This window comes from Aythya ferina (genome assembly GCF_964211825.1).
Source record: "Aythya ferina genome assembly, contig: HAP1_SCAFFOLD_341, whole genome shotgun sequence".
Taxonomy (NCBI): domain Eukaryota; kingdom Metazoa; phylum Chordata; class Aves; order Anseriformes; family Anatidae; genus Aythya; species Aythya ferina.
Window position 1 is genome coordinate 57841 of NW_028181222.1, and position 20200 is coordinate 78040.

Genomic DNA, 20200 nt, shown 5'->3' on the forward strand with positions numbered 1-20200 from the left:
GGGAATTTGGGGGGGATTTGGGGGCATTATGGGGGATTTGGGGTCTGGGGGGGGATATGGGGTTTTTGGGGGGAGCTAGAGGGGGTCTGGGGGGGTTCTGGGGGAGTTTGGGGGGGCTATGGGGGATTTGAGGGGGTTATGGGGGGGTTATGGGGGAATTTGGGGGGGATTTGGGGTCTGGGGGGGGGTATGGGGTCTTTGGGGGGGGCTAGAGGGGGTCTGGGGGGGTCCTGGGGGAATTTGGGGGGGTTATGGGGGAATTTGGGGGGGATTTGGGGGGGATTTTGGGGTCTGGGGGGGGGTTATGGGTTTTTTTTGGGGGGGTTAGAGGGGGTCTGGGGGGGTCCTGGGGGAGTTTGGGGGGGCTATGGGGGAATTTGGGGGAGATTTGGGGGAGTTATGGGGGAATTTGGGGTCTGGTGGGGGTATGGGGTCTTTGGGGGGGGCTAGAGGAGGTCTGGGGGGGTTATGGGGGGATTTGGGGGGGTTATGAGGGAATTTGGGGGGGTTATGGGGGAATTCAGGGGGGGTTATGAGGGGATTTGGGGGCGTTATGTGGGGATTTGGGGTCTGGGGGGGGTTATGGGGTCTTTGGGGGGGGCTAGAGGGGGTCTGGGGGGGTCCTGGGGGAATTTGGGGGGGCTATGGGGGAATTTGGGGGGGTTATGGGGGGATTTGGGGGGGATTTGGGGTCTGGGGGGGGTTATGGGGTCTTTGGGGGGGGCTGTAGGGGGGTCTGGGGGGGTCCTGGGGGAATTCAGGGGGGGTTATGGGGGAATTTGGGGGGGTTATAGGGGGATTTGGGGGGGTTATGAGGGGATTTGGGGGGGATTATGGGGGGATTTGGGGTCTGGGCGGGGTAATGGGGTCTTGGGGGGGGGTTATGGGGGTCTGGGGGGGTCCTGGGGGAGTTTGGGGGGGTTATGGGGGGATTTGGGGGGGCTATGGGGGAATTTGGGGGGGTTATGGGGGGGGAATTTGGGGTCTGGGGGGGGGACTATGGGGTCTTTGGGGGGGGTTATAGGGGGTCTGGGGGGGTCCTGGGGGAGTTTGGGGGGGGTTATGGGGGAATTTGGGGGGGTTATGAGGGGATTTGGGGGGGCTAAGGGGGAATTTGGGGGATTATGGGGGGATTTGGGGTCTGGGGGGGGTTATGGGGTCTTTGGGGGGGTTTAGAGGGGTCTTGGGGGTCCTGGGGGAATTTGGGGGGGCTATGGGGGAATTTGAGGGGGGTTTGGGGGGGGCTATGGGGGGATTTGGGGTCTGGGGGGTGTAATGGGGTCTTTGGGGGGGGGGTCCTGGGGGTCTGGGGGGGGGTCCTGGGGGAATTTGGGGGGGTTATGGGGAATTTGGGGGGATTTGGGGGGGGATTTGGGGTCTGGAGGGGGTTATGGGGTCTTTGGGGGGGGGCTAGAGGGGGTCTGGGGGGTCCTGGGGAATTTGGGGGGGCTATGGGGGAATTTGGGGGGGTTATAGGGGGATTTGGGGGGATTTGGGGGGATTTGGGGTCTGGGGGGGGGGGGCTATGGGGTCTTTGGGGGGGTTAGAGGGGGTCTGGGGGGGTCCTGGGGGAGTTTGGGGGGTTATGGGGGGATTTGGGGGGGTTATGGGGTCTTTGGGGGGGGGTTATAGGGGTCTGGGGGGGTCCTGGGGAATTTGGGGGGGTTATGGGGGGATTTGGGGGGGCTTTGGGGTCTGGGGGGGGGGGCTATGGGGTCTTTGGGGGGGGTTACGGGGGTCTGGGGGGGTTATGGGTTTTTGGGGGGGCTAGAGGGGGTCTGGGGGGGTTATGGGGTCTTGGGGGGGGTTAGAGGGTCTGGGGGGGTCCTGGAGAATTTGGGGGGGATTTGGGGGGGTTATGGGGGGATTTGGGGTCTGGGGGGGGTTATGGATCTTTGGGGGGGCTAGAGGGGTCTGGGGGGGTCCTGGGGGTTCTGGGGGAATTGGGGGCATTATGGGGGGATTTGGGGTCTGGGGGGGGTATGGGGTTTTTGGGGGGGGGCTAGAGGGGTCTGGGGGGATCCTGAGGGAATTTGGGGGGGATCTGGGGGGGATTTGGGGTCTGGGGGGGTTATGGGGGATTTGGGGTCTGGGGGGGGTTATGGGGTCTTTGGGGGGGGGGCTAGAGGGGTCTGGGGGGGTCCTGGGGGAATTTGGGGGTGGTTATGGGGAAAATTGGGGGGTTAGGGGGGGTTGGGGGGATTTGGGGTGGTTATGGGTGTCCTGGGGGGGGGTCTGGGGCAATTTGGGGGGGGGGGGGTCCTGAGGTGGGGGTGGGGGGGCTAATATGTGGGGGAGGGGGGGGCAGTTTTGAAGGATTTTGGGCTCGGGGCTTTTTGGGGAGGGTCTGGGGGTCGTGGGGGACAAATTTGGGGGGGGGGGTAAAATTAGGGGGGTGGGGGGGTAAAATTTGGGGGGTGGGGGGGCTAAAATTTGGGGGGGGGGTCCTGGGAGGGGGGGGGGGTGGTGACGTTCGGGTGCCTCCGGCTCAACTTTGGGGCCGTTTCACGGGATTTAACGCGGCGCCGGCGATCCCACAACCCCGTATCGTTAATATTAAGGTGACTAATTAATTTTTTGGCCCCCCCTAATTAATTTTTTGCCCCCCCCCAGCCATCATCCTGCGCAACCTGCACCCCCAGAGCAGCCTGGAGTCCATCCTGGCCGCCCTCGCCCCCTTCGCCGCCCTCTCGGCCGCCAACGTCCGCGTGATAAAGGACCGCCAGACCCAGCTCAACCGCGGCTTCGCCTTCGTGCAGCTGGCCACCATCGTGGTGGGGGCGCCCCCCCCCCTAATTAACCCCCCCCGCGTTAATTAGCCCCCCCCCCAGCGTCGTTATCCCCCCCTACTCCCATCCCCTCCTCCTCCCGACCCTATCATGGATTTGGGGTGCCCCCCCCGTGATGTGGGGACCCCCCCCTAATTTTTGGGTGCCCCCCCAACCCTAATTAACCCCCCCCCGCCTTAATTAACCCACCCTGCATTAATTAACCCCCCCCCCATCATCATCATTCCCCCCTCTGAGCTCCCATCCCCTCCCTTCTCCCCTCTTCCCAACCCTATCATGGATTTGGGGTGCCCCCCCCTGTGATGTGGGGACCCCCCCCCTAATTTTTGGGTGCCCCCCCAACCCTAATTAACCCCCCCATCCTTAATTAACCCCCCCGCGTTAATTAACCCCCCCCCCAGCATCGTTATCCCCCCCTATGAGCTCCCATCCCCTCCTACCCTATGATGGATTTGGAGTGCCCCCCCCACCCCCCCAATGTGATGTGGGACCCCCCCCTAATTTCTGGGTGCCCCCCCAACCCTAATTAACCCCCCCCTGCCTTAATTAACCCCCCCGCATTAATTAACCCCCCCCCCAGCATCGTCATCCCCCCCCTCTGAGCTCCCATCCCCTCCCTTCTCCCCTCCTCTTCCCGACCCTATCATGGATTTGGGGGTGCCCCCCCACCCCCCCAATGTGATGTGGGACCCCCCCCCCTAATTTCTGGGTGCCCCCCCACCCTAATTAACGCCCCCCGCGTTAATTAACCCCCCCCCCCCATCATCATCATCCCCCCCTCTGAGCTCCCATCCCCTCCTCCTCCCGACCCTATGATGGATTTGGGGTGCTCCCCCCCACCCTTCCTAGTGATATGGGACCCCCCCCCCTAATTTTTGGGTGCCCCCCCAACCCTAATTAACCCCCCCTGCCTTAATTAAACCCCCCCTCCTTAATTAACCCCCCCCCCAGCGTCGTTATCCCCCCCTATGAGCTCCCATCCCCTCCGCCTCCCGACCCTATCATGGATTTGGGGTGCCCCCCCCCGTGATGTGGGGACCCCCCCCTAATTTCTGGGTGCCCCCCCACTCTAATTAACCCCCCCCGCATTAATTAACCCCCCCCATCATCATCATCCCCCCCTCTGAGCTCCCATCCCCTCCCTTCTCCCGTCCTCCTCCCGACCCCATCATGGATTTGGGGTGCCCCCCTCCCCCCCAGTGATGTGGGACCCCCCCCCCTAATTTTTGGGCGCCCCCCCCCCAATTTTTTGTCCCCCCCCCCCCCCCAGGAGGCGTCGCAGCTGCTGCAGATGCTGCAGGCCCTGCACCCCCCCCTGCACATCGACGGCAAGAGCATCAACGTCGAGTTCGCCAAGGGCTCCAAGAGGTCAGGACACGCCCCCTCCCCCTTGGACACGCCCCCTTGGCCACGCCCACCCCCCCAGGCCCCGCCCCCTTGTCGCTAAGCCCCACCCCTTTCCCCTTAATCCCATTCATTGGGCAGTGGCAGCCCTGGGAATGGCACCTGAGAGTGGCCCAAGCCCCGCCCATCACGTTCAGGCCACGCCCACCACCTCCAGGCCACGCCCACACACCACAAGCCACGCCACTCATAGCTAAGCCCCGCCCCTTTCTTCCTAATCCCATTCATCGGGCATCAACAGCCCTGGGAATAGCATCCAAGAGTGGCCCAAGCCCCGCCCACCACCCCCAGGCCACGCCCATCACCTTAAAGCCACGCCCATTACCCCAGGCCCCGCCCCTTGTCGCTAAGCCCTGCCCCTTTCTCCCTAATCCCATTCATTGGGCATCAACAGCCCTGGGAACGGCACCCGAGGGTGGCCCAAGCCACGCCCATAACCTCCAGGCCACGCCCAGCACCTCCAGGCCACGCCCATCATCCCCAGGCCACGCCCCTTGTCGCAAAGCCCCACCCCTTTCTCCCTAATCCCATTCATTGGGCATCAACAGCCCTGGGAACGGCACACGAGGGTGGCCCAAGCCACGCCCATAACCTCGAAGCCACGCCCACCACCTCCAAGCCACGCCCATCACCCCCAGGCTACGCCCCCACACCACAGGCCACGCCCCCTAGCCCTATGCCCCGCCCCTTTCTCCCTAATCCCATTCATCGGGCAGCGGCAGCCCTAGGAACAGCACCTGAGAGTGGTCCAAGCCCCGCCCACCACCTCCAGGCCACGCCCACCACATCCAAGCCACGCCCATCAACCCCCAGACCACGCCCACCAACGACAGGCTCCACCCATCTGTCCTAAAGCCCCACCCACCAGCGCCAAGCTCCGCCCACAACCACACCCCCAAGTGGACAGCCAATAAGGCCCAAGCCCCGCCCATCACCTCCAGGCCACGCCCATCAACCCCAGGCCCCACCCACCAACACCAAGCCCCGCCCACAACCACACCCCTGGTCCCTGGCCAGCCTAGGGAAGGTTCAAGCCCCGCCCACCATATCCAAGCCCCACCCACTCACCCAAAGCCACGCCCACTTCATCCAGGCATGGAGTAAGCCCCGCCCACCGGCTCTACGCCCCGCCCCCAACGGCTAGACCACGCCCACAATGTACAGCCCCACCCCTTTCCTATAGGCCCCGCCCCTCTGCCTCTTAAACCCCGCCCACTACCCTCAAACCACGCCCCCAATCCCATTGAGGCCCCACCCCTTGACCCGAGGCCCCGCCCTTTTTGGTGGGCGTGTCCCTGACTTGACCCCGCCCCTAGGGAGGTGCAGGGGGCGGGGCCAGGGGAGGGCCCGCCCCGTGCCAGCGCCGCCTCCGTCGCCTCCACGGCCATCGCCGCCGCCCAATGGGCGCTGTCCCAGGTGGGCGGGGCCTGAGGGGGGCGGGGCTTGCAGGAGGGGCGTGGCTTTGAGGGAGGGGGCGTGGCCACGGGACTGGGGGCGGGGCTTATGGATAGGGAAGGGCGTGGGAGCGTGGTGGGGGGGTGGGGCTTGCTAGGGGGCGGGGCTGTTGTATAAGGGGCGGGGCTTCTACCAGTGGGCGTGGCTAAAGAAGAGTGGGCGTGGCTTAGTGAATATGGGCGTGGTCTTGGTGGGCGGGGCTTCGGAGCCAGGTGGGCGGGGCTTGGCCGTGGGCAGGGGGTGGCGGCTTTGGGGGAGTGGGCGGGGTTTGTGGGCAGGTGGGCGGGGCTCGGGGCTTTGTGGGCGGGGCTAAGCGACTCGGGGGGCGTGTCCTGACTCGGCCCCGCCCCCCTCCCGCAGGCGGCCCCGGGGGGGGAGGCGGCGTGGGCGGGGGGGGGCGGGGCGGGGGAGGAGCCTCCCGGCGACTTCGGGGCCTTCTACCAATCGGAGGAGCCCGCCTTCGCCGGCCCCGCCCCCTCCCTCTACGGCTCCGCCTACCTGAAGGGCGCGGCCGCCCCGCCCCCCGGCCCCGCCCTCGCTGGCTCCGCCCCCGCCAAGCCCGACGGCCCCGCCCCCGGTGAGTGCCCCCCCCCCCTTGTCCCCAAGCCCCCCCCTTGACCCCATGACCCCCCCATGACCCCCCCATCCCAAAGCCCCCCCCTTGTCCCCAGACCCCCCCCCATTGTCCCCTGGGACCCCCCCAGCCCCAAATTTACCCCCCCAGACCCCCCCCTTTCCCCCATGACCCCCCCCATGACCCCCCCAGCCCCAAATTCACCCCCCCAGCCCCCCCCTTTTGCCCCATGACCCCCCCGACCCCCCCATCCCCAAATTTACCCCCCCCTTTCCCCCCTGACCCCCCCCGTGACCCCCCCATCCCCAAAACCCCCCCCATCCCCCCCCTTTCCCCCATGACCCCCCCATGACCCCCCCAACCCCAAAAGCCCCCCCCCCTTGTCCCCAAACCCCCCCCCTTTCCCCCATGACCCCCCCATGACACCCCCATCCCCAAATTCACCCCCCATCCCCCCCCCTTTCCCCCATGACCCCCCCCATGACCCCCCCATCCCCAAATTCCCCCCCCCCATCCCCCCCCTTTACCCCCTGACCCCCCCCATGACCCCCCCATCCCCAAATTTACCCCCCCCATGACCCCCCCATGACCCCCCCAGCCCCAAATTTACCCCCCCCATGACCCCCCCGTGACCCCCCCATCCCCAATTCCCCCCCCCCCCCCTAATTTTGTGCCCCCCCCCCAGGAGCAGAGGAGCCGGGGGTGCCGGGGCTGGAGGGGGCGCAGGGGGGGGGCACCTTCAGCCGCCCCCCCCCCAGCACCGCCGCCCCCCCCCCGTACCCCACAAGCGGCACCGAGCCCCCCCCGCGACCCCCCCGGGAGCCCCCAGCCAGGTGGGTGCCGGGGGGGGGGGACCCCAAAAATTTTTAGGGGGGGGGGGGGGGGGGTCATTTAATATGGGGGGGGGGCTAAAAATGGGGGTGGGGGGGTAAAAATGGGGGGGGGGTAAAAATGGGGGGGGTAAAAATTGGGGGGGTCCCTAATTTTGGGGGGGGGGCCTAATATTGGGGGGGGTTCCTAATTTTGGGGGGGGGGGTCCAAATATTGGGGGGGGTCCCTAATTTTGGGGGGGGTTCCTAAAATTGGGGGGGGTTCCTAATTTTGGGGGGGGGGGTCCCTAATATTGGGGGGGGGTCCCTAATTTTGGGGGGGGTCCCTAATTTTGGGGGGGGGTCCCTAATATTGGGGGGGGGTCCCTAATTTTGGGGGGGGTCCCTAATTTTGGGGGGGGGTTCCTAATATTGGGGGGGGGGTCCCTAATTTTGGGGGGGGGGTTCCTAATATTGGGGGGGGGGGCCTTAATATTGGGGGGGGCCTAATATTGGGGGGGGTCCCTAATATTGGGGGGGGGGTCCTAATATTGGGGGGGGGTCCTAATATTGGGGGGGGGGCCCTAATTTTGGGGGGGGTCCCTAATATTGGGGGGGTTCCTAATATTGGGGGGGGGGTTCCTAATATTGGGGGGGGGGTCCCTAATTTTGGGGGGGGGTTCCTAATATTGGGGGGGGGGGGCCTTAATATTGGGGGGGGCCTAATATTGGGGGGGTCCCTAATATTGGGGGGGGGGTCCTAATATTGGGGGGGGGGCCCTAATTTTGGGGGGGGTCCCTAATATTGGGGGGGGTCCCTAATATTGGGGGGGGGCCCTAATTTTGGGGTGGGGTCCCCAAATTTGGGGGGGGGGTTAAAAAATGGGGGGGGGCCTTAAATTTTTTTGGGGGGGGGGAATTTAAATGGGGGGGGCCACAAGGGACCCCGAAAATGGATGGGGGGGGTCCCCAAATGGGGGGGGGGACCCAAAAAATGGGGGGGAACCCAAAAAATGGGGGGGACCCAAAAATTGGGGGGGACCCAAAAATTGGGGGGGGGTCCTGGGGGGGGTTTGGGGGTCCTGGGGGGGGATTTGGGGGTCGTGGGGGGGGATTTGGGGTCGTGGGGGGGGATTTGGGGTGGGGGGGGGATTTTGGGGTGGGGGGGGGGCTTTTTGGGGTTAATTTTGGGGTGCCCCCCCCCCCCCAGAGCTACGCTGCGGCCCCCCTCAAAGCCGACGCCCCCAGCCCGGCCCCCAGCGGGCCCCCCCCCGCCGCCCCCCCCGGCCCCGAACCCTACGGGCAGTACCGTGAGTGGGGGGGGGGGGCCTGGGGGGGGGGATTTTGGGGGTCCTGGGGGGGTTTGGGGGGGTTTGGGGGTCCTGGGGGGGATTTGGGGGTCCTGGGGGGGTTTGGGGGGGGTTTTGGGGTCCTGGGGGGGGAATTTGGGGGGGTTTTGGGGGTCCTGGGGGGGGATTTTGGGGGTCCTGGGGGGGGATTTTGGGGGTCCTGGGGGGATTTGGGGGGATTTTGGGGTCCTGGGGGGGGGATTTGGGGTCCTGGGGGGGATTTGGGGGGGGGTTGGGGGTCCTTGGGGGGGGGGTTTGGGGGTCCTGGGGGGGGTTTTGGGGGGGGTTGGGGGGGTCCTGGGGGGGGATTTGGGGTCCTGGGGGGGATTTGGGGTCCTGGGGGGGGAGTTTGGGGTCCCTGGGGGGGTCTTGGGGGTGGTTGGGGGGGGGTCAGGGGGATTTTGGGGGGGTCCGGGGGGGGTTCGGGGTCCCTGGGGGGGGGGGGGGGGGGAGGTTTTGGGGGGGGCTTTTGGGGTCCTGGGGGCTTTTTGGGGGGGGGGGTTGGGAACCCTTTGGGGTCATTTTTAGTTTTTTTTTGGGGGGGGGGGTTCGGTGGATTTTGGGGGGGTTTTGGGGTTTTTTTTGGGGGGGGTTGGGGTTTTTTGGGGGGGTTTTGGGGCTTTTTGGGGGGGGGTTTGGGGCTTTTTGGGGGGGGGTTGGGGGGGTTTGGGTTTTTTTGGGGGGGTTTTGGGGCTTTTTGGGGGGGTTTTGGGTTTTTTTGGGTGGATTTTGGGGGGGGTTTGGGGTTTTTTGGGGGGTTTTGGGGCTTTTTGGGGGGGGTTTTGGGGCTTTTTGGGGGGGGGTTGGGGCTTTTTGGGGGGGTTTGGGGGCTTTTTGGGGGGGTCCCGGGGGTTTTTGGGGGCGCCGAGTCCGTTTTTGGGGTCCGCGACCCCCTCCGGTGACCCCCCCGCCCCCCCCCAGCGGTGCCGGACGTCTCCACCTACCAGTACGACGAGACCTCGGGGTACTACTACGACCCCCTCACCGGGCTCTACTACGACCCCCACTCCCAGGTCAGGCTTTTGGGGTGCGGGGGGGGGTCCCCCAAACCCCCCCCCACCCCCCGCGGCAGCTTTTGGGCCGAAAAAGCGCGATTTTGGGGCCTTTTAGGGCTGGGAAGCGTTTTGGGGTGAAAAAGCGGCAGTTTGGGGCACGCGGAGAGCTCCTTTGGGGGATTTGGGGTTTTTTTTTTTGGGGGGGGGGGGGTGTTGGTGGCTCCCCCCCCCCCCACACACCTTGGTTTTCCAGGTGGGATTTGGGGTGAAAAAGGGAGGTTTTGGGTGCGGGGGGGGCATTTTGGGGTGAAGCGGGGGCAATTTGGGGGGGTTCAGGAGCCCGTTTTGGGGTGAGGGGGGGGCATTTTGGGGCACGGGGGTCTCTTTTTGGGGTGGGGGGGTCCCTTTTGGGGTTCGGGGGGGGCATTTTGGGATAGAGGGAGTCATTTTTCAATCCGGGGGGGCTATTTTGGGGCACAGGGGGGGGCCCATTTTGGGGTTCAGAACCCCATTTTGGGGTTCAAGACTCCCTTTTTGGGACACGGGGGTCCCTTTTTGGGGTGGGGGGGTCCCTTTTGGGGTGCGGGGGGGGCATTTTGGGGTACAGAGAGCCCATTTTTCAATCCGGGGGGGCTATTTTGGGGCACGGGGGGGCCACGTTTTGGGGTTCAGAACCCCATTTTGGGGTACGGGGGTCCCATTTTGGGGCACGGGGGTCCCTTTTGGGGTGGGGGGGGTCCATTTTTGGGGTGCTGGGGGGGCATTTTGGGGTACAGGGAGCCCCTTTTTCAATCCGGGGGGGCTATTTTGGGGCACGGGGGGGTCCCATTTGGGGGTTCAGGACCCTATTTGGGGGTTCAGGACCCCATTTTGGGGCACGGGGCTCCCTTTTTGGGGTGGGGGGGGTCCCATTTTGGGGTGGGGGGGGGCATTTTGGGATAGAGGGAGCCCATTTTTCAATCCGGGGGGGCTATTTTGGGGCACTGGGGGGGGTCCCACTTGCAGGTTCAGGACCCTATTTGGGGGTTCAGGACCCCATTTCGGGACACAGGGGTCCCTTTTTGGGGTGGGGGGGTCCCTTTTTGGGGTGGGGGGGTCCCATTTGGGGGTTCAGGGCTCCGTTTTGGGGCGCGGGGGGGCTATTTTGGAGCCGGGGGGGCCCATTTGGGGGTTCAGGACCCTATTTGGGGGTTCAGGACCCCCTTTTTGGGGTTCAGGACCCCATTTTGGGACACGGGGCTCCCTTTTTGGGGTGGGGGGGTCCCTTTTTGGCGTGGGGGGGGCATTTTGGGGTACAGAGAGCCCATTTTTCAATCCGGGGGGGCTATTTTGGGGCACTGGGGGGGGTCCCACTTGCAGGTTCAGGACCCTATTTGGGGGTTCAGGACCCCCTTTTTGGGGTTCAGGACCCCATTTTGGGACACGGGGCTCCCTTTTTGGGGTGGGGGGGTCCCATTTGGGGTCGTGGCCCCCCCCGGGGGGGGGTCCCGGTGCTGACGCCCCCCCCCCCCCCCCCCCAGTACTACTACGACGCGGGGGCGCAGCAGTACCTGTACTGGGACGGGGAGCGCCGCACCTACCTGGCCGCCCCCCCCGCCGCCGCCGAGCCCCCCCCCGGCCCCCCCAAGGAGCCCAAGGACAAGAAGGAGAAGCACAAGACCAAGACGGCGCAGCAGGTCGGCACCCATGGGTGCTCCTTGGGGTTTTAGTGAGGGGGGGGGGAGCGTGATCTCGCCTTGGGGGGCCCCCGGCACGGGGAATCAAAATTTACCCCCCCCCGGGCACCCATGGGTGCCCGTAGAACCCAGCAGCACCCATGGGTGCTCAGGGATCGTGGTAGCATCCATGGGTGCCCATATAACTCAATAGCACCCATGGGTGCTCAGGGATCGCGGTAGCCCCCATGGGTACTCATATAACCCAACAGCAGCCGTGGGTGCTCAGGGATCCCGGTGACCCCCATGGGTGCCCATAGAACCCAGCAGCACCCATGGGTGCTCAGGGATCACAGTAACCCCCACGGGTGCCCATAGAACCCAACAGCACCCATGGGTGCTCAGGGATCCCAGTAACCCCCATGGGTGCCCATATAACCCAATAGCACCCATGGGTGTTCAGGGATCCTGGTAGTTCCCATGGGTGCCCATAGAACCCAATAGCACCCATGGGTGCTCAGGGATCGTGGTAGCATCCATGGGTGCCCATATAACTCAATAGCACCCATGGGTGCTCAGGGATCGCGGTAGCCCCCATGGGTACTCATATAACCCAACAGCAGCCGTGGGTGCTCAGGGATCCCGGTGACCCCCATGGGTGCCCATAGAACCCAACAGCACCCATGGGTGCTCAGGAATCACAGTAACCCCCATGGGTGCCCATATAACCCAATAGCACCCATGGGTGCTCAGGAATCACGGTAGCCCCCACGGGTGCCCATAGAACCCAATAGCACCCATGGGTGCTCAGGGATCACAGTAGCCCCCATGGGTGCTCATATAACCCAATAGCACCCATGGGTGCTCAGGAATCACGGTAGCCCCCACGGGTGCCCATAGAACCCAACAGCACCCGTGGGTGCTCAGGAGTCCCAGTAGACCCCATGGGTGCCCATATAACCCAATAGCACCCATGGGTGCTCAGGGATCGTGGTAGCATCCATGGGTGCCCATATAACTCAATAGCACCCATGGGTGCTCAGGGATCCTGGTAGCATCCATGGGTGCCCATAGAACCCAATAGCACCCATGGGTGCTCAGGGATCGTGGTAGCATCCATGGGTGCCCATATAACTCAATAGCACCCATGGGTGCTCAGGGATTGCGGTAGCCCCCATGGGTGCCCATAGAACCCAATAGCACCCATGGGTGCTCAGGGATCGTGGTAGCCCCCATGGGTGCCCATAGAACCCAACAGCACCCATGGGTGCTCAGGGATCCCAGTAGCCCCAGTGGATCCTTAAATACCCCAGTAGCACCCATGGGTGCTCAGGGGTCCCGGTAGCCCCCATAGGTGCCCATATAACCCAATAGCACCCATGGGTGCTCAGGGATCCCGGTAACCCCTGTAGATGCACATATAACCCAACTGCACCCATGGGTGCTCAGGAATCACAGTAGCCCCCACGGGTGGCCATATGACCCAATAGCACCCATGGGTGCTCAGGGATCGTGGTAGCATCCATGGGTGCCCATAGAACCCAATAGCACCCATGGGTGCTCAGGGATCCTGGTAGTTCCTATGGGTGCCCATATAGCCCAATAGCACCCATGGGTGCTCAGGGATCGCAGTAGCCCCCATAGGTGCCCATATGATCCAATAGCACCCATGGGTGCTCAGGGATACCAGTAGCTTCCATGGGTGCCCGTAGAACCCAACAGCACCCATGGGTGCTCAGGGATCCTGGTAGCCCCCATGGGTGCCCATAGAACCCAATAGCACCCATGGGTGCTCAGGGATACCAGAAGCTTCCATGGGTGCCCATATGACCCAACAGCACCCATGGGTGCTCAGGGGTCTCAGTAGCCCCCATGGATGCCCATATAGCCCAAGAGCACCCATGGGTCCCCGTATAACCCAGTAGCACCCATAAACCCAAAAAGCACCCATGCATCTTCACATAGCCCAGTAGCACCCATGGGCCCCAAGAGCACCCATGGGTGCCCATATAGCCCAAGAGCACCCATGCATCCCCAATAGCACCCACGGGTCCATGCTTAATCCAATAGCACCCATCGGCCCCCAAGAGCACCCATGGGTTCCCCTATATCCCAGTAGCACCCATACACCCAAATAGCACCCACGGGTTCCCAGGAGCACCCATGGGTGCCCAAGAGCACTCATAGACCCCCAAGAGCACCCACGGGTCCCTTAAACCCCCCTCCCCTCCCCAAACAGCCCCCATAGGTCCCCACTCCTCCCGCCCCCTCCCCAGTAGCCCCCTCGGGTCCCCTGCACCCCCGTGGGTGCCGGCGCTGAGGGCACCCATGGGTGCAGATCGCCAAGGACATGGAGCGGTGGGCGCGCAGCCTGAACAAGCAGCGGGAGAGCGGGCGCAGCGCCGGGCCCCCCCCGCCCCCCCGGGAGGACGAGCGCCGCGAGGCGGCCGCCGCCGACGCCGGCTACGCCATCCTGGAGAAGAAGGTGCACCCATGGGTGCTGGGGGGGGGGGGGGGGGGTGCCACGCGGCGGGTGCCGGAGGAGGAGGGGGGGCGATGGGTGCTGGTCACGGCGGGAGGGGGGCGGCGAGCGGGTGCTGCAGTGGGGTGGGGGGCATGGGGGGGGGTGTTGAGCGCCCCCCGCTTACCGCAGCACCCTTGGGTGCCCCGCAGGGTGCCCTGACGGAGCGGCAGCACCCGGCCATGGAGCTGCCCAAGCTGGCCAGCGACGAGCGCCTGGTGAGCGGGGTGCCCCCCACCCACATCCTTGGGTCCCTTGGGTGCCCCCCACCCCACCCAAACGTTGGGGTCCCTTGGGTGCCCCCCACCCACATCCCTGAGTCCCTTGGGTGCCCCCCACCCAAACGCCTGGGTCCCTTGGGTGCCCCTTATCCAAATATTGGGGTCCCTTGGGTGCCCCCTACACAAACTTTGGGTTCCCTTGGGTGCCCCCCCAAACATCGAGGTCCCTTGGGTGCCCCCCCATACTAGGGTCCCTTGGGTGCCCCCCCAAAAACCGACCCTTATGCCCCCAAACCCCCCGTATCCCTTTATGCCCCCTTCCCTCCCTCCCCCCCCTTCCCCACCCCCACGTGAGCACCCAAGGGTGCCCCCCACCCAATATTAGGATCCCTTGGGTGCCCCCCCAAATCATTTTAGGATCCTTCCCCAAAACCATCCCTACCATCCCCAAACCTCCTCCACCCCCTTCCCTCCCTCTCCCCCCCCACCCCCACATGAGCACCCAAGGGTGCCCCCCACCCAAATACCCAGGTCCTTTGGGTGCCCCCCCAAAAAACATCAGAGTCTTTCCCCAAAACCGACCCTTCCATCCCCGAACCCTCTCACCCCCTTACTCCCCCTTCCCTCCACTCCCCCCAAATCCCTATATCAGCACCCAAGGGTGCCCCCCACCCAATATTAGGATCCCTTGGGTGCCCCCCAAATCATTTTAGGATCCTTCCCCAAAGCCAACCCTATTATCCCCAAACCCTCTCACCCCCTTACTCCCCTTTCCCTCCACTCCCCCCAAACCCCCAGACGAGCACCCAAGGGTGCCCCCCACCCAAAATTAGGATCCCTTGGGTGCCCCCCCAAATCATTTTAGGATCCTTCCCCAAAACCAACCCTTCCATCCCCAAAACCCCTCATCCCCTTACACCCTCCGCTCCTTCCCTCCCCCCCCACCCCCACATGAGCACCCAAGGGTGCCCCCCACCCAATATTAGAGTCCCTTGGGTGCCCCCCCAAATCATTTTAGATTCCTTCCCCAAAACCGACCCTTCCCTCCCCAAACCCTCTCACCCCCTTACTCCCCTTTCCCTCCACTCCCCCCAAACCCCCAGACGAGCACCCAAGGGTGCCCCCCACCCACCTCTCCCCCCCCCCAGAGCCCCCCGCGCGGGCTGGTGGCCGCCTACAGCGGGGAGAGCGAGAGCGAGGAGGAGCCCGAGCGCCCCGAGCGCGGGGAGGCGCTGACGGACTGGCAGAAGCTGGCCTGCCTGCTGTGCCGCCGGCAGTTCCCCAGCAGGGAGGCCCTCCTGCGCCACCAGCAGCTCTCCGGCCTGCACAAGGTGCCCCAGCACCCATGGGTGCTGGGGGGGGGGTTGGGGTTTCACCTCTTGGGGTTTTAGGGGCAGTGGTTTGGGTGCGAACCTGCAGGGAGACAGGGTCAAAGGGGGGGTTTGGGGACACTTTGGGGGTTGGGGGTTGGGGTTCCGGCCTGCACAAGGTGCCCCCGAGCACCCATGGGTGCTGGGGGGAAGGGGACGGGGTTTTGGGGTTTTGGGGTTTTGGGGTTTTGGGGGCAGTGGTTTGGGTGAGCACCTGCAGGGAGTCAGGAGCAAAGGGGGAATTTGGGGACACTTTGGGGGTTGGGGGTTGGGGTTTGGGGGGTTCCAGACTGCACAAGGTGCCCCTGAGCACCCATGGGTGCTGGGGGGGGGTTGGGGTTTCACCTCTTGGGGTTTTGGGGGCAGTGGTTTGGGTGCGAACCTGCAGGGAGTCAGGAGCAAAGGGGGAATTTGGGGACACTTTGGGGGTTGGGGGTTGGGGTTCCGGCCTGTACAAGGTGCTCCTGGCACCCATGGGTGCTGGGGGGGGGGTTGGGGTTTCACTTCTTGGGGTTTTGGGGGCAGTGGTTTGGGTGCGAACCTGCAGGGAGACAGGGTCAAAGGGGGGGTTTTGGGGACACTTTGGGGGTTGGGGGTTGGGGTTCGGGGGGTTCCGGCCTGCACAAGGTGCCCCCGAGCACCCATGGGTGCTGAGGGGAAGGGGACGGGGTTTTGGGGTTTTGGGGTTTGGGGGCAGTGGTTTGGGTGCGAACCTGCAGGGAAACAGGATCAAAGGGGGGTTTTGGGGACCCCCCTATAGGGTTTTGGGGACCCCTTTGGGGTTTTGGGGACACTTTGGGGTTTGGGATCCCCCCCCCAGATTTTGGGGTCCCCGTTTGGGTTTTGGGGTCCCCCCCCACTAACCCCCTCCCCCCTTTTTGTTCCCCCCCCCCCCAGCAAAACCTGGAGCTGCAGCGCCGCAGCCAGCCCCCCCCCCCCGAGGGGCTGGACCGGGGAGACATGGAGGTGGGGCACCCATGGGTGCTTGGGGGGAGGGGGGCACCCATGGGTGCTGGGGGGGAGGGGGGCACCCATGGGTGCTGGGGAGCTCCTGTGGGGCTGGGGGGGGGTATGGGTGCTGGGGGGGTACTGTGGGGCTGAGGGGCACCCATGGGTGCTGGGGGGTAGGGGGGCACCCATGGGTGCTGGGGGGGAGGGGGGCACCCATGGGTGCTAGGGAGGTCCTGTGGGGCTGGGGGGGGGCTATGGGGGTTGGGGGGGTACTATGGGGCTGAGGGGCACCCATGGGTGCTGGAGGGGGTATGGGGGCTGGGGGGCACCCTTGGGTGCTGGGGGGGAGGGGGGCACCCATGGGTGCTAGGGAGGTCCTGTGGGGCTGGGGGGGGGCTATGGGGGTTGGGGGGGTACTATGGGGCTGAGGGGCACCCATGGGTGCTGGGAGGGCATCTATGGGGCTGGGGAGCACCCAAGGGGGCTGAGGAGTGCTGGGGGGGAGTATGGGGGCTGGGGGGCACCCTTGGGTGCTGGGGAGCTCCTGTGGGTCAGGGGGTGGGGTATGGGTGCTGGGGGGGTACTATGGGGCTGAGGGGCACCCATGGGTGCTGGGAGGGCGCCTATGGGTGCTGTGGGGGGCTATGGGGGTTGGGGGGCAGCTATGGGGCTGGGGGGCACCCATGGGTGCTGGGGGGCTCCTGTGGGACCAGAGGGCACCCATGGGTGCTGGGAGGGCAGCTATGGGGCTGGGGAGCACCCATGGGTGCTGGGGGGCTCCTAGGGAGCTGGGGAGGGGCTATGGGTGCTGGGGAGGTGCTATGGGGCTGGGGGACACCCATGGGTGCTGGAGGGCTCCTATGGGGCCGGAGGGCACCCATGGGTGCTGGGGGGGGCAGCTCTGGAGTAAGGAGCACCCATGGGTGCTGAGGCACTTTTAGGGGGGACGCTATGTGGCTGGGGGGCCCTATGGGTGCTGGGGGGTGCTGGGGGCACCCATGGGTGCTGGGGGGGTTGTGGGGCACCCATGGGTGCTGGGGAGCAGCGTAGGGGATGGGGGGGCACCCATGGGTGCTGAGGTGCCCCTATGGGTACTGGGGGGTTCCTATGGGGCCGGGGGGCCCTATGGGGGCTGGGGGGTGCTGGGGGCACCCATGGGTGCTGGGGGGGGGTTGTGGGGCACCCATGGGTGCTGGGGAGCAGCGTAGGGGATGGGGGGGCACCCATGGGTGCTGAGGTGCCCCTATGGGTACTGGGGGGTTCCTATGGGGCCGGGGGGCCCTATGGGGGCTGGGGGGTGCTGGGGGCACCCATGGGTGCTGGGGGGGGTTGTGGGGCACCCATGGGTGCTGCCCCCCCCCCCCCCAGATGAAGTACCGGGACCGGGCGGCGGAGCGGCGCGAGAAGTACGGGGTGCCCGACCCCCCCGAACCCAAAAAGCGCAAATTTGGGGGCCCCCCCCCGGGGACAGGGTGAGCACCCCAAAAACCGGGACCCCCCCACCCATGGGTGCCCCCGGGCAGCCCGAAATGGGGACGGGGGGGGCGGGGGGACCCCAAAAATTGAATATTTGGGGTGGGGGGACCCCAGAATTGAGATATTTGGGGTGTGGGGAGCCAAAAATGGGATATTTGGGGTGGGGGACCCCAAAAATGGGATATTTGGGGTGGGGGACCCCAAAAGTGGGATATTTGGGGTGGGGGACCCAAAAATGGGATATTTGGGGTGGGGGACCCTAAAATTGAGGTATTTGGGGTGGGGGACCCCAAAATTAAGATATTTGGGGTGGGGGACCCAAAAATGGGATATTTGGGGTGGGGGGACCCCAAAAATGGGATATTTGGGGTGGGGGACCCCAAAAGTTAGATATTTTGGGTGGGGGACCCCAAAATTGAGATATTTGGGGTGGGGGACCCAAAAGTGAGATATTTTGGGTGGGGGACCCAAAAATGGGATATTTGGGGTGGGGGACCCCAAAATTGAGATATTTGGGGTGGGGGGAGCCAAAAATGGGATATTTGGGGTGGGGGGGCCCAAAATTGAGATGTTTGGGGTGGGGGACCCAAAAATTGAATATTTGGGGTGGGGGACCCCAAAAGTGAGATATTTTGGGTGGGGGACCCAAAAGTGGGATATTTGGGGTGGGGGACCCAAAAATGGGATATTTGGGGTGGGGGACCCTAAAAGTGGGGTATTTGGGGTGGGGGACCCCAAAATTGAGGTATTTGGGGTGGGGGACCCCAAAAATGGGATATTTGGGGTGGGGGACCCAAAAATGGAATATTTGGGGTGGGGGACCCCAAAAGTGGGATATTTGGGGTGGGGGACCCAAAAATGGGATATTTGGGGTGGGGGACCCTAAAATTGAGGTATTTGGGTGGGGGACCCAAAAATGAGATATTTGGGGTGGGGGGACCCAAAAATGGGATATTGGGGGTGGGGGACCCCAAAATTAAGATATTTGGGGTGGGGGGACCCAAAAGTGGGATATTTGGGGTGGGGGACCCTAAAAATGGGATATTTGGGGTGGGGGACCCCGAATTGAAATATTTGGGATGAGGGACCCCAAAAATTGAATATTTGGGGTGGGGGGACCCAAAATTGAGATATTTGGGGTGGGGGGAGCCAAAAATGGGATATTTGGGGTGGGGGACCCCAAAATTGAGATATTTGGGGTGGGGGGGGGCCCCAAAGCAGCCCCCTGGGGGCGACCCTTTGGGATGACCCTTGGGATGCTTTGGGGTGACTTTGGGGCGTTTTGGGGCGTTTTGGGGTGCTTTTGTGTGTTTTGGGGTGATTTTGGGGTGTTTTGGGGTTCGGCAGGGACGCGGAGGGGCCCCCCCCGGGAGCCCCCCCTGGGGGTGCCGCCTGCTGCAGGCCATGGGCTGGAAGGAGGGCGGCGCGCTGGGACGGCGGCGCCACGCGGTACGGGGCCCTATAGGGCCGGGGGGGGGTTATAGGGTCGGGGGGGGGTTTATAGGGTCGGGGGGGGTCTGGGGGGGTTATGGGGTCGGGGGGGTTATGGGGTTATGGGTGGCAAACTGGGATGGCAGTGCCATGCGGTATGGGGCCTTATAGGGTCGGGGGGGTCTTATAGGGTCAGGGGGGTCTTATAGGGTCGGGGGGGGGTTTATAGGGTCGGGGGGTGTTATAGGGTCAGGGGGGGTCCGGGGGGTTATGGGGTCGGGGGGTTATGGGTGGCAAACTGGGATGGCGGTGCCATGCGGTATGGGGCCCTATAGGGCCGGGGGGTTCTTATAGGGTCAGGGGGGGGGTTTATAGGGTCGGGGGGGTCTTACAGGGTCGGGGGGGGTTATAGGGTCCGGGGGGGGGGTTATAGGGTCAGGGGGGGTCTGGGGGGGTTATGGGGTTGTGGGCAGTGTGCTGGGACGGTGGCGCCATGCAGTATGGGGTCAAGAGGGGTTATAGGGTCGGGGGGGGTTTATAGGGTCAGGGGGGTTATGTAGGGTCAGGGGGGGTCTGGGGGGGTTATGGGGTTGGGGGGATGGGGCTGGGGGGGTGGGACCGGAGGATATGGGGTCGGGGGGGGATAATAGGGTCGGGGGGGTTATATAGGGCCAGGGGCATTTATAGGGTCGGGGGGGGTCTTATAGGGTCGGGGGGGATTATAGGGTCCGGGGGGGGCTTATAGGGTCTGGGGGGGGGGTTTATAGGGGTCGGGGGGGTTGTGGGGCTCTGGGGAGGCTTTGGGGGGGGGGTTATGGGGTCAGGGGATGATTTATGGGGTCGGGGGGGGTCACAGGACCCTCCCGGTGACCCCCCCCCTCCCCCCTTTTCAGGCCCCCCCCCCGGCCCCGTCCCGGGGGGCGCCGCCGCTTCAGCGAGGGGCCCTGAGCCCCCCCCCCCCCCCCCCCCCATGGACCCCCCCTCCCCCCCCCCCCTTTTTTTTCCCCTCCCCCCCCCCCCTTTTTTTTGGGGCCCCCCCCCCCCCTATGGGGGGCCCCCTCCCCTCCCCCCCCCCCCCCTTTTGTAATAAATTGGGTGAAAAAAAAGCGGAATTGGGGCTGGTGTCAAGGGGGGGGGGTGGGGGGGGGGGGCGGTGACTTCCCCACCCTGGCCCCGCCCCCTCCCAGTTCCTCCCAGTTC

The 20200-nt window shown here is 64.8% G+C and overlaps 1 protein-coding gene across 1 annotated transcript in view; it reads left to right on the forward strand.

Annotated features, from left to right (window-relative positions):
* Window positions 1-19968, forward strand: part of LOC311429113 (RNA-binding protein 10-like) — a 37988-nt gene extending 18020 nt beyond the window's left edge. The window contains exons 10-24 of the mRNA XM_084540244.1: window positions 2614-2774; window positions 4060-4157; window positions 5510-5609; window positions 6009-6225; window positions 6908-7055; window positions 8242-8341; window positions 9302-9393; window positions 10896-11051; window positions 13369-13515; window positions 13704-13769; window positions 14921-15103; window positions 16040-16108; window positions 17462-17565; window positions 18917-19018; window positions 19894-19968. Of these exons, the coding sequence (XP_084396370.1) occupies window positions 2614-2774; window positions 4060-4157; window positions 5510-5609; window positions 6009-6225; window positions 6908-7055; window positions 8242-8341; window positions 9302-9393; window positions 10896-11051; window positions 13369-13515; window positions 13704-13769; window positions 14921-15103; window positions 16040-16108; window positions 17462-17565; window positions 18917-19018; window positions 19894-19948 (1798 nt within the window). The 3' untranslated portion in view covers window positions 19949-19968. The remainder of the gene's footprint in view (window positions 1-2613; window positions 2775-4059; window positions 4158-5509; window positions 5610-6008; window positions 6226-6907; window positions 7056-8241; window positions 8342-9301; window positions 9394-10895; window positions 11052-13368; window positions 13516-13703; window positions 13770-14920; window positions 15104-16039; window positions 16109-17461; window positions 17566-18916; window positions 19019-19893) is intronic.
* The last annotated feature ends 232 nt before the right edge of the window (window positions 19969-20200 follow it).